General features: G+C 32.6%; 1 protein-coding gene across 3 annotated transcripts in view; it reads right to left on the bottom strand.

Annotated features, from left to right (window-relative positions):
* The window catches only part of LOC121369342 (uncharacterized protein YMR196W-like), a 43,632-nt gene that overhangs the window by 15,173 nt on the left and 14,192 nt on the right, over positions 1-14,267 (bottom strand). For all 3 annotated transcript variants that reach the window (XM_041494338.1, XM_041494340.1, XM_041494341.1), the window contains 6 exons: positions 8,331-8,449; positions 7,741-7,857; positions 6,227-6,369; positions 4,855-4,972; positions 3,127-3,295; positions 1,717-1,904 (listed from right to left, as the gene is read on the bottom strand). In XM_041494338.1, coding sequence (XP_041350272.1) covers positions 1,717-1,904; positions 3,127-3,295; positions 4,855-4,972; positions 6,227-6,369; positions 7,741-7,857; positions 8,331-8,449 — 854 coding nt within the window. The remainder of the gene's footprint in view (positions 1-1,716; positions 1,905-3,126; positions 3,296-4,854; positions 4,973-6,226; positions 6,370-7,740; positions 7,858-8,330; positions 8,450-14,267) is intronic.

The raw sequence follows: 14,267 nt of genomic DNA, 5'->3' as shown, positions 1-14,267 counted from the left end.
TCTGTTTTGTTTGAAGAACTTGAGACAGGTTTTATGTCAGATGTTAATGCATTGTGGTACGGAGCATTGTCCATTACTATCACACTTGCGGGTGACAAATTGGGTATCAAAGTATGTTCGAACCATTCCAGAAAATGCTTTGAATTCATTTCATCGTGGTAATCGGCACTTTTTGTTTTTGATTTAAAAATGAGCCCACAGTTGGGAATGAAGCCCTGCTCTGCCGAGCCAGCATCCAAAATAATAATGCCGCTACCCTTCCCCGATGGGATATGCCTACCACACTCATCGCACGATGGCACCAAAGTATTTAAACGGCAGTTTCGGTTTTCAGTCCACACACCCTCACATGCATGATTGGTGTTGCACCAAGTCTCATCCAAGTAAACAATCTCTCTGCCTTCAGGCCGATATGTTTTAATTTTTCTCAAATAACTGCACCTGACAGCTACAACGTCTATTCTTTCCTTAATGAAACGCTTGCCGTGTTTTTTGTAATATTTAAAACCTATCTTTTTAAGATTCGTATTAAGGGTAGTCTTTGATAAATTCAACCCCCTGCATGTTAGTGTTCGTTGTAATGATTTTAAAGATAAAAACACATTTTTTCTGTAAGTTTCGTGTACTGTCCTACGAATTAATGACAAATCAAAAGTATCGCACAAGGGTTTTCTCCCACAATTTTTTATATTCTGGTTATATATGGTTTCAACAGTGTCAGAAACGGATTTGTTTTTATAACGTTGAATAATACATTTAACTGTGGAATGTGGAATTTTTAATGCTTTTGAAACATGCAGTGTAACTTTATCATATGCTACAACAGGTCTTTTTCTGTTATGTTCATTCTCAAAAAATGTATACAATGAATAAATATTTTCCTTCACCGCTTCTGGTAAAACTTTCCGTGTTTGGCGGGTTTTCCCCATGCAGTTACATAATTGTCATTACTTTTATTATAATCAGCTGATTTGGACAAAATTTAACGCTGATGTAATGTTTACATACCTTTGCGCATGTCTTGACGTCGTTAGGTAACGTCACATCTTACGCCCCTCTTGAAGAGTATTCCATAAACAAGCATCATGGCAGACGGAAGAAAACTGCATGTATTTTTCCCTATGCAATCTCAGCAAAGACGATATCAGCGACATCCATGGAATCTGTATATTTGTAGTGGATTTTTTGCGATTTGTGTCTGGACAAACTTTGGAGGAAATCTAACGGCAATTAAAGGTAGGAGAGTAATTTTTCGTAGTTGTTAACAATTCGGTTTGGACAATAAGTTGCCAAGGTGGGTTTACCTTTTTTTTTTTTATTAAAATGTTTTGTTTTACTATTATTATTTAGATACATAATATATGAGTGTGGTAATAGTTGGTATCTGATATATTTCATTAATAATGTTTACAAGTTGAATCATAAGAATGCCTTCTTAGAAGTTTGGCATGCAAGTATAGAAAATGTGTGAATGACTATATCTTGTTATAATTCAGTTTTATTGTACAAAACACTCACAAGGTACAGGTACAAAAACAATAACAATTTCATATATGTACATTACATAGTAAAACATGTATGATTAACAACATACTATAAATATGTACTCTTGTAAACTAAATTTAAAAACAGTTTACATCCAATGAATCATTAAGTTTGTTATAAAACATTTTACAATGCATAATGAATATGATTTTCTAAACAAATGAAACTTACAAACTGAACGTTTGCTGAATCACAGAGGTTAATATGAAACTTTCTAGACTTTGCGGTCCTAGAACACTTGATCACACCACAGGGAAACAGCGGCACAATTCCAACAAGAGACTTTATCTTAATGGCCTGGTTTCCACCCGGTGCCAGCATCACATCATAGTAGAAATCACTCCGTTCGTCCCAGTGGCCTGAAATCAAGCTAAAACATAAAAAACATTGACACATACCAAACTTGAAAATGTTCCATCATATTGTACATTTTCCCTAGAATTTATTTTGATTTATGTTTTAAAAGCCACCTCAAATACTAATAAATTTTAGTTATTAGTTAAAATCAATTATGATGGTAAAATTAAGCATTGACAGAATCACAGTACAATGCAGGCCTTTTTTTTAAAAAGAAAAATGTATTATCTTACTTTATCTATTTTTTTTCCTTTTCTTTTTTAATTCTAATAGAATCCATTAGAATTCCCACAACTTTATATCACTGGATTCTGCAAGACTCCTATATTTTTTATTTTTTCACAATGTATGCAAAGTATGGGATTTGAATTATGGGAATCAGTCTTCACATGGGACATGATGAAATTTATGTTTGTTTTAGAAAAAAAATATATAATTCCATTTTATAATTAGTTTTGTAATAGGCATCTTGATTGGTTAAAATGGTATCACATGATCTAAAAAAAAAAAACATTCATTCTTCCATGAACGTGAGAACTGCGCTTTTTCGGAAAAGAAATAAAAACAAAATATTATTACCATAACTACTTTTTATCAATTACGTCAATAATGGAATCCCCGAGGATTCCATCGTTTCTATTTTTATCCCAATATCATCTGCACTGTGAGTGACAGTGACAATTCAGGCTTTAAACGACTCCGGTTTTGAACTGAGATACATAATGTTTATGACAGGCCACAAAAACGAAGCTTCTATTAGAAGTTATAGCAGAGAATGCTCAACAAATCAAACGAGGGATATGAGCGCATCTCTGTCACATTTGACAAAAACACCAAATCGACACGCGCAAAAACACATACGCCTTCGTGCACAATTTCGCGACCTGTCCTTTCCGAGAATAATATCACACAATCACAAACTTCCTCTGAAATCCACACACAGTAACACTGAAACCACTTTATCCCTTTCAAGTCAGTGTTCACATTCACCTATAACTAATTCAACTTTAATTAAAATTTATAAAACCTTATGTAAATCTTTATAATGAATCGGAGATTTGATGGAAAAAATTAATGTAACTTTCTAAGGGAAATCCCTTATTTGTGTATAAGATGCTACGCCATTCATACAGTGTGTAAAATGGTTTTGGTGTTTATCATCGCATGAATGTCAAAAATATAACGCTCAATTCTTAAGTGACATATTAAGCTATTCCCATTTACCTGGGTCAGAATTTCCTATGTCCTGATTCAGCTCCCTTGCTTTAATCAAGAACACATTTAAAAATTTCTCTGCTAAATCAAAACTGATGGATTCATCTGAGGCTGCCAGAATGAGAAATATTTTCAACATGTGTAGAGCAAAGAAAGCCATCCACCCACTGGCATCTGCCTGTAAGAAGACAAAGATAGTTCAGTTACTGATCATCAAAATTACTCACGCCAGGGATTAACTCAGTCATAGTACAGATGTCACCTGAGGTGTGTAGACTGCAGTATCAATTCTGATCATAGGACTTACTGCACGTAGGCCCATCACTGTTAGAGATGGGTAGTAAGTGGCAGCCGTAGATTTCTTTTTTAAGTTATAAGATTGTCTTGTAATTACTATATGTAGATAACTATGAGCTATACAGTTTAAATCAGTTTGAATATATTATTTGTATTCCCAACAACAAGTCAAAAGTGTTATTACTGGTTTTGCTTCCACGTAAATGCCATCAAGCATATTTAAAAATACCTATACTAAATGTTCAAGTTTATTTGAAAACAAGGACATCATTATTCAAAAGTAACGTCATTCTGGATTATTTTTAATGTCAGTGCACAGCTGCAGTCAGATGGGGGGGGGGGGGGGGGGGGGATGTGGGAGGACAAACACTATTCAAGGGAGTTAATTCAATATTTTTTCCTTTTTGCCAAAAAACTATTTGTTGAATTTCTTTTTATACACCTGAAATAGCCTTTATTTGGAAATAAAAACAAATGAAGTGTCATCTCCTGATATTTCACTACAACTTGTAAAAACATTGTTTTTGTCTTTTTTCAACTTTACTTACCGGTATTTATACATTTTTAGTTTAATTATACATTTAAAGCATACTTTATTTTTTAAAATATAATACATTATTTTAAAGGAATACTTCAGAGGCTGTCTGCCAGAGGGTAAAACGGGTATGGCACCATACCCAAATGTTTTTGCAGATTTTATATTTTTTAAGTTAATCTTTTGACAAAATTAATTAGGGCAATGACCCCAGTATTCGACCACTTAAGAAAGAAAGGATTATAACATGTTCGTTTTATTGGCATTTGCTAATATTGTTTTTTCTTCGTAAATACTTACTGGCAATGCTATTCATTGAATAGACCCAAATTTTGTTCATGTGGTATGCGCTGACTAGAGTAGGTTTGAGTGCAGGTGACCCAGTATTCAACTACTAATTAACTAATAAAACTAAACTTTGAAGTTTATTTTATAGTAAATGCAGCATATATCAAACAACTAAATTCAAAAAGTGTTGATGTTAACAACTGTAAAACATATTCATGCATTTACGCATTTACGCACATGCTTATATACACATTCACACACGCACACATACTTTCTGATGAACAGTCTCTTTGGTCCTATCTCAATTTACAGATAATGATATTAGACTGAAAATAAAATAAAAGATAATTGTGTAAGTCCTGACAAACAGCACCAAAAGACATAAAAGTAGTAAATTTATGGTTCTTGGGAGTTTATTTTGGGAATGTATCCTCAAGCTTTTCTATTGGTCGAATACTGGGCAACCCTTTCTATCATTGATCAAAATTATTAATCCCTCCCCCACCCCACCCCAGCATCCAGTTTGTACGCTTGTAAAATTAAATTTCAGATATAAAGCTCAGATGAATCAAAATCATGCAAAGTGTCAAAGGTAGATGCACCAAGACAATCATCACCTGGAGAAGTCGACAGCCTGTAGGTGGCGCTTCGGACCGGTTTACCACACTGATGTTGTCCATGCCTAAAAAGCCATAGTATCTCTGCTCGCTGGCATAATCTGAGAAAGAAGTCCACCTGAAGGAAGGGAAGACAAAGAATATATCTTTAATGACACCTCAGCACATTCTAAATTATGGCTATTTGGAGTCCAGAGATATACACACTAAATTGTCGGTACACCTAAGCATTTGTGTTATAATATTTTAAAGTTAAAATCTTTCTTTAAAAATATTTGTTTCACCGCCACAATACAATGGAACAATAAATGTGTTACTACTGAAAGTTATATTAATTTATTTAGTTTTAAACTCAAGTAATGAGCGCATTTTTAGTGGGACCCCCATGTATTTACTGGCCTGCATGACAGCAATATAAATGGTGTTCTGTGCTCCTTAGTTTGGATAACACAAAATGACAATATTAAAAAAGGCCAATGTCAAAATTTATTATCATTATTTAACAGAAGTTGTTGTTATTAGCTGTGTAAATGAGCATAAATAGTCTTTGTTAGAAATATAGGACAATCAATGATAATTTTGAAACAGACTATAGCTAAAAATAGGCAGTGTAAGTTTGATAGGCTGCGCAGCCATATTGGTTGTGTTGTGTCACGTGGAGAGAAATTCAAAGTATGCTTGGATCTTTACGTTAACAGATAAAATAAAACATTGATTTCATTTATGGATTCATAAATTACAATAAGGTATGTATTGAAGCTTTTATGTAAACATGTGTAAGTTAATATACAAGGTTATCTTTACAGTGATGACAGCCACATGTTTGTTTGTTTACAAACATACCCAAACACTTGTTTCAAGACGTAATGTAACGTAATTAATACGTGCAGACCTTTGTGCCACACAGACTAATGTGACATGAGTGTAATAAAAAACATGGTTAGTTCAACACTTGGTCGAGAAAGAAAAAGAGTAAAACCCACTGCTGCCATTGAGGCTATGCCTGGGGAAAAAAATAACAGCAAAAGATCTTTTATATTGTTTCTCCCAGAGGCAAGTGCTGTTTGGGACATGAAAAAAACAAACAATTCCACTGTTGGCAATTGATCTTGTAACCCAACACACCTGAGGCAAATTCTCTACCACTGACGAAATGCACAATATTGTACATACAAGAAAAAATAACTAAGTGCAGGGCAGATTCATCTGATCTTTAATACTTAATCAATATCAGTTTCCTTTGCACAAACCCAAAGTGCATTATATTTTCTATCTTGTTTATTATCTAACAAGTACAATGTACAAGTACAATTAACAAAATATCTTGGTCTACATTTGTGAATGTGATAATACCATTTCCCCACCCACTCACCAGTTGAAGTTCAGCAGCAGCCTGTCAAAGCAGGATCTAAGAAAATTCAAATCACTGGAGTCCTCTGCACAGAATGCTTTCAAACAAGCCCACGCATGAAGAGGTGGGTTTGGGTCGTCCAAGTTAAACTCACAGCCAGGCAGCTGACAATGTGAAAGAAAGTACTCAAATATAAATATCATCAACAAGCATTATGAGAGTACTGCTAAAGCAATACTGCACTCAAAACATTTCCATATTTCCTAAGTTCAAATGTCATAACTCTGTCAACAATGGGTAAATCGCCATTAAAATCAAACCTGATCTGTAACAGTACATGAAAAAGCTATACACAAAATTCAGCTCAGTATCTTGAGGCAGAGTGAAAAAAAGTGTGAAAAACTATAAGTAGGACAGACGTACAGACAGACATACAGACAAGGACAGACAGACAGAAAGAAAAAACCAAGTCACACTGACTAAGCTGTTAATAGTCAAACATGTCTTAAATGGTCAGCAGTGGTTGTGCTTTTTACTGTCTATACTAGAAACTAATGATTTGTTTGATTTACTTGACAACAACCAAAGCACACCGATTTATTAATCACAGACTTTTGAATGTCTAACATTTGGTCATAAGACATGTAGTCAGAGGAAACCCGCTACATTATTCCATTAGCAACAAGGGATTTTTTATATGCACTTATTCACAGACAGGACAGCACATGTCATAGCCTTTGAAATACCAGTTGTGAGGCACTGGTTAGGATGGCAAAAACCAAATCAGTGAATAGAATCTATGAAAGGGATTCGCTACTTCGACCAAAGTGCCTCAAGTGAGTGCTCTACCAACTGAGTTGAATCCCATTGCACAACGAAACTAATAAACATGTGATGTCCTAGTTGTGACGTTATGTTGTGTTAGTTACAAACGACTGTAAAGTTCTACCTGTCCATCTGGTTTCATGTATCTGTGATGTCCTAGTTGTGACGTTGTGTTGTGTTAGTTACAAACAACTGTAAAGTCCTACCTGTCCATCTGGTTTCATGTATCTGTGATGTCCTAGTTGTGATGTTGTGTTGTGTTAGTTACAAACGACTGTAAAGTCATACCTGTCCATCTGGTTTCATGTACCTGTGATGTCCTAGTTGTGATGTTGTGTTGTGTTAGTTACAAATGACTGTAAAGTCCTATCTGTCAATCTGGTTTCATGTATCTGTGATGTGATGTCCTAGTTGAGACGTGTTGTGTTAGTTACAAACAACTGTAAAGTCCTACCTGTTCATCTGGTTTCATGTATCTGTCATGTGATGTCCTAGTTGTGACGTTGTGTTGTGTTAGTTACAAAAGACTGTAAAGTCCTACCTGTTCATCTGGTTTCATGTATCTGTCATGTGATGTCCTAGTTGTGACGTTGTGTTGTGTTAGTTACAAAAGACTGTAAAGTCCTACCTGTCCATCTGGTTTCATGTATCTGTGATGTCCTAGTTGTGACGTTGTGTTGTGTTAGTTACAAACGACTGTAAAGTCCTACCTGTCCATCTGGTTTCATGTATCTATTCAGCAGCAAGGTAGAGAGCTGGTACTTGACGAACTTCTTGTCAAACCGGAGGAACGGAATCATGTGGAAGGCTAGATCCCAACTAGCATACTGAAATCACAAAATAATTTCAACATGCTCTGTATAAAACAGACAGTAACAACACTTATTAATTGTAAAGCATGCATTCCTCTTACAGAGTTTAAAATATACACCTTGAGTTACTTGTGGTTTTAAAAACAAGAATTCTGCATAATTAAAGGTCTCACCCACCATAACTGTTTTAGTGCACTGTTATGAACATTCATAGGTGCAACTATAAATCAAGTTTCATTGATCTAGGACTTGTAGTTTATGAAAAACTAAATGCAAAACTTTAATGTGAAACATTAGTGGACAATTTGACGCCTTCACCACCAATGGTGGCGCAATACCTATATCTCACCTTTTTACATTGTAAAGGCGAGACAAAAACAAATATCACTAAAAATCTAAGTATTTTTGTTTTTCTATTTCAAACTTTAACAAAAGCCTGGTAATAAATTGCATCCAATTGTGTGGATGCTACAGACTGTAATACCTACCCATGGGAACTCCCACTTGTCCGGCATGGAGATGACATCACAGTTCCGAAGGTGGCGCCACCAAGAATTGCGGCTCTCCTTAGTTTTGATTGAATCCTTTTCTTGAACCAATTCAATTTCTAATAACAAGTTTAAAAAAGAAATATCAGGTCAGATAGATAAAAAAAAAAGATGTGCAAACTGGTAGAAAGTATGTAATTTGGTTGACAAGGCTTTCACGGTATGCTGAATCCAATGCTACTAATTCAAATTTGCAATTGTTTGAGAATGCTAGTTAAATTATGAAAAATTATGTCCATTAAATATTTCATAATACAATGTATAATCTGTGTATTCCAATAGATTCTGTTTTTAAGAAAGAAAAATATAACAAAATAGTTTTAGCAATATGCAATACTCTTCATGTAGTATATGTATTTAATATTATTTATGTTCAACATTGTAAGATATTGATTTAGGGCTTCCATCCATGACATAATCATCATTTTTGGGCCAATAAAAAAAAGAGTAAAAAAAAGAGGCAAGAATTGAAAGTGGAGAAAAGAATAAATAAAAAATACCGGCCACGGTGGTGTTGTGGTTAAGCCATCAGACATAAGACTGGTAGGTAATGGGTTCACAGCCCAGTACTGGCTCCCACCCAGAGCGAGTCTTAACGACTCATTGGATAGGTATAAGACAACTACACTCTTTTCTCTCTCACTAACAACTAACTCAGTGTCCTGGACAGACAGCCCAGATAGCTGTGTGTGCTCAGAACAGCGTGCTTGAAACTTAATTGGATATAAGCACGAAAATGAATGAATTTAAAAAATAGAATAAAATGCAGTATGTTTAAAGCTGTTATCTTGAGTATATTAAAAAAATATTTATCATTATTAAATAATTTAAAAAATTAATTTGATGAACAACAGGTTTATTAAAACTGCAGTTGTATTTTATTTTGTTTTAGTATTAAATGATGACATAATAATCTCTTGAAGTGGGAAGATTGCAGTTTTAAATTGGGTTGATGTGATTCAATCGGACAGTAAAATGTACAATACGCGTTATATGCACTTTTTATATGCAAGATCCAGGCTACCATATCAGGTGGGGATTATAGCTGTAACCGGGTGTTACATTCAGTACACACATACTATTTAAAAACACTGTTCACATAATTTTATTCTGTCAGGTTAGACTTGTGCAGGCTTTTTTTGTTTTCTTGCTTTCTCTGGTTTACTGGGCTTGGGTTGTGCTCACTGACAACTCAGTTCTTGCAAGCCCAGTATCATTGTTTCTGTGTTCTCTTGGTCAGAAGCTTTAGGACATTCAAGGAGAACAGACCACTTTATGAGAAGACATGATTTTATTCACAGCAACTGAACAACTAACATTCACAATGAATTTTAAAGGAAAATACATATTGTACATGGTTTAAACCATAACTACTTGTTTTAATTATTTATTTTAATCAATAAATAAGATTAGGAGATTTATTAATTAGTATTGTAATATAATAGTATTGTAGTTATGTTAAACATGACACTGTGACTCAGCTTGATTAGATTTTTATTAAATGGTTATGTTATTTTTATAGAATAGTTTGATGAATACGTTACTGTATGTATTTTCCATCATATATGATTATATCTAATTTACTGAATTTAGAAAAGTAACATAATATCAAAGTTATTATGATATATTTGTTAAACTAGTATGTGTACATGTGTAGATTTTACAGGTTTATAGGAACTGAGAAAAACTGGGGACACAGCCTCCACGCATTTGAGGATGAATATGTAGATTTGGTTTTGTTCTATTTTGTATAAATAAAGATAATAATCTGGCATGTGAACACCCCCACCCAACAGCCAAAGATTGTGTCCCTCCACTTGAGATATTGTTCCTATGGGGACGTGGTGCCAGTGTTTCTTCACATCATGATATCTGATTTGCTGTCTGACACATGCAGGTGTTATCAACCAGTGCTAGTAACCATAAATCTCTTGTCTAGACAGTCACCATCTCAAAATGAGTTTCACACGTACTGGATTGCATCAACAAGGTTCTTTCTGTTGATAAAAAAATAAAAATTCTGTTTATGTGATACCTGTTCGTGGTGATGATTATTATCTGTCTTTTCTTTCTGTGATGAAGCACCCTTGTTATTTTATACCTAATACATTCAGTGTTTCAAGTGTTTTTATTGTTACTGCTCCCAATGACATCGGTAACTTCATTGACAATAGCTTCATGAAGTTTATCAAAGACATGCTACCATCAACCGTGAAGATGCATTTGATCTATGACAATGGATGGATATGATCTGCAGTAAACATTCAAGGGGACAGTGTACTCAGTGTTTTTTAACCTTCTGAATACAGCTGGTAAGATATCTTGCTTGATTAATTAAGAGTATAGCAGCTTTAGTTTTTTGTTTTTTAATGGAAACAATCTGGGGATTTGGAGTGAATTTTTTTTTTTTTCACTAGACAACAATGGCGGAACGTCACAGTAAGTTTGAGGAATCGATACCTGATTGTGACAGCTAATTTGATAATAAATTTGATCATTTTACCAACAAAGAAATTCATAAAATATTGTCATATGAATCGTAATTCGTTTCCTCCCAAAACTGTGGCAGGAAAACATAGTGATTGGGAATAATGGCTGTAAATACCGGACAGCTAATCCAAATCTTGCAGAAGTAAGTGTGACTTTATTGATTTGTTGCATATTTTAAAACCAAATTAACTGATCTAAAATATCACAAATTTGTTTTAAAACCACGAAAATTGTACCATTTCATATATGAACATTATTTTATGTATTTAAAACCACGAAAATTGTACCATTTCATATATGAATATTATTCTATGTATTTAAAACCACGAAAATTGTACCATTTCATATATGAACATTATTCTATGTATTTAAAACCACAAAAATTGTACCATTTCATATATGAACATTATTCTATGTATTTAAAACCACGAAAATTGTACCATTTCATATATTAACATTATTCTATGTATTTAAAACCACGAAAATTGTACCATTTCATATATGAACATTATTCTATGTATTTAAAACCACAAAAATTGTACCATTTCATATATGAACATTATTCTATGTATTTAAAACCACGAAAATTGTACCATTTCATATATTAACATTATTCTATGTATTTAAAACCACGAAAATTGTACCAATTCTTATATGAACATTATTTTATGTATTTAACCATGAAAATTGTACCAATTCTTATATTAACATTATTTTATGTATTTAACCATGAAAATTGTACCATTTCATATATGAACATTATTTTATGTATTTAAAACCATGAAAATTGTACCATTTCATATATGAACATTATTTTATGTATTTAACCATGAAAATTGTACCATTTCATATATGAATATTATTTTATGTATTTAAAACCATGAAAATTGTACCATTTCATATATGAACATTATTTTATATATTTAAAACCATGAAAATTGTACCATTTCATATATGAATATTATTTTATGTATTTAAAACCATGAAAATTGTACCATTTCATATATTAACATTATTCTATGTATTTAAAACCACGAAAATTGTACCAATTCTTATATGAACATTATTTTATGTATTTAACCATGAAAATTGTACCAATTCTTATATTAACATTATTTTATGTATTTAACCATGAAAATTGTACCATTTCATATATTAACATTATTCTATATATTTAAAACCACGAAAATTGTACCAATTCTTATATGAACATTATTTTATGTATTTAACCATGAAAATTGTACCAATTCTTATATTAACATTATTTTATGTATTTAACCATGAAAATTGTACCATTTCATATATGAATATTATTTTATGTATTTAAAACCATGAAAATTGTACCATTTCATATATGAACATTATTTTATATATTTAAAACCATGAAAATTGTACCATTTCATATATGAATATTATTTTATGTATTTAAAACCATGAAAATTGTACCATTTCATATATTAACATTATTCTATGTATTTAAAACCACGAAAATTGTACCAATTCTTATATGAACATTATTTTATGTATTTAACCATGAAAATTGTACCATTTCATATATGAATATTATTTTATGTATTTAAAACCATGAAAATTGTACCATTTCATATATGAATATTATTTTATGTATTTAAAACCACGAAAATTGTACCATTTCATATATGAATATTATTTTATGTATTTAAAACCATGAAAATTGTACCATTTCATATATGCACATTATTTTATGTATTTAAAAAATATTTTACGTGAAAATCAGGCCTCTGAGAATTAAAACTTTGGGTAACCCAAATATGGGTTGCGTAATTTGTTTTCAGGTAACCCATTTCATTTTGTGTAACCCGTTAGAAATATACTGTTATGTGAACAGTGACAAATGATAGTGTAAAATATTTTTAATGTCTTTATTTTTGGGGCGATAACAAAAAATGGGTTATGCAAAACTAAACTTGTGTGAGCGAAACGATCGTTCGCATTATTTCAAGAGGCCCGAAAACATATGAGTAAAAGTTATAAACTTGTACCCACACAATGTGGTTTTTGTCAAAAATTAATTCAGTAGTCAGAAGGTTAAATACATTAACGATTGAACCACATAAAACCACTTTTAAGCATGACACATCATTTTATTCTGTTTTGAAACATAAACATCTTCAATTTATGCAAAAAAAATCATATTAAGAGACATACCATAGTTTTTAAACACCAAGGCATATTTTTTACTATTAGAGCCATTTTTTGATAACTGAAATCATACTTTACTTAGATTTTATTGTTTAGATTATAAATTTTTGGTCATCCTAGTATTTTTAATATCACAAAATGTATTTCTCATATTTTTAAAAACGCACATGCCTCTGAGAAGTAACAGCTATGGATTCCAGTTTTATTCTATTTTTAGACGGTATTTCACCATTTCAAAGTCACAGACTCATATTTCACTCAATTGTAACTTTATCCAAATGTGTGACTGGTTTGTAGATTAACTGAACTTAGTGTTAACTTTCACGGGTTGAAACTAGGGTCTGTCCCTTTAAAAGAAGATATCAAAAAGTGTTTGAGATTTGAACTTGCATAATATGAAGACCATCCCCACCCAAGAATTTTGAACTTGCATAATATGAAGACCATTCCCACCCAAGAATTTTGAACTTGCATAATATGAAGACCATCCCCACCCAAGAATTTTGACTATGGACTAGCAGCATTGCTGGGAACATTTTTTCCAATATTGCATTGTGATTTTCTATGCAAATTTAAGAGACCACTACACAATTCTATAACATTAAATGTTACTCAGTTTCCATCTGATCATCAACTCTAGTTAATAAATGTTTTTTAACAAAATGTTCCCTGCAGTGCCCATATCATTTGCTTACATTTACATTTAATTTGGATTCAGCATACCACAAAACCGTTAAACACCAAAGTTCATACTTCCTGCCAGATATGCACATCTGCATTTTAAGTAACTGATAGTAAAGAAACATTCCTTATTTCATTATTGTAACAACATAACTTTTCCTGGTGCACCAAACACATGCTAACATTAGGTTTATGTGCACATTAACATTTTATGATGAAAAGCTCCACTATATTGAAAAATTCTGAGCTTTTTTTCTTCTTTTTTAAAAAAAAACAGAAAAAATACTGGTGGTAAAAAGTTGGGGTTTACTGTGAACTCGGCTGTCTCAACAGGTTTCCATGACACCCCTTAATGGTTAATGAATGAAAAGTCAGTGCAGTAGCTGCACCCCTCCCCATTAACCAAGTTAAGGAACCAATGGATGCCAACCCAGTACTTATCTGTATCTGTCTTAGACAACAGATGTATCTTGGAGTCTTCGCCAGAGTCCCATGTCTGATGGGATTGGGAAAATTAATGCGAGT

Source organism: Gigantopelta aegis, chromosome 3 (assembly GCF_016097555.1).
Source record: "Gigantopelta aegis isolate Gae_Host chromosome 3, Gae_host_genome, whole genome shotgun sequence".
In the NCBI taxonomy this organism is placed as follows: Eukaryota; Metazoa; Mollusca; class Gastropoda; order Neomphalida; family Peltospiridae; genus Gigantopelta; species Gigantopelta aegis.
The sequence above is the reverse complement of the archived record's forward strand: the minus strand, read 5'-3'. Positions and strand labels throughout refer to the sequence as shown.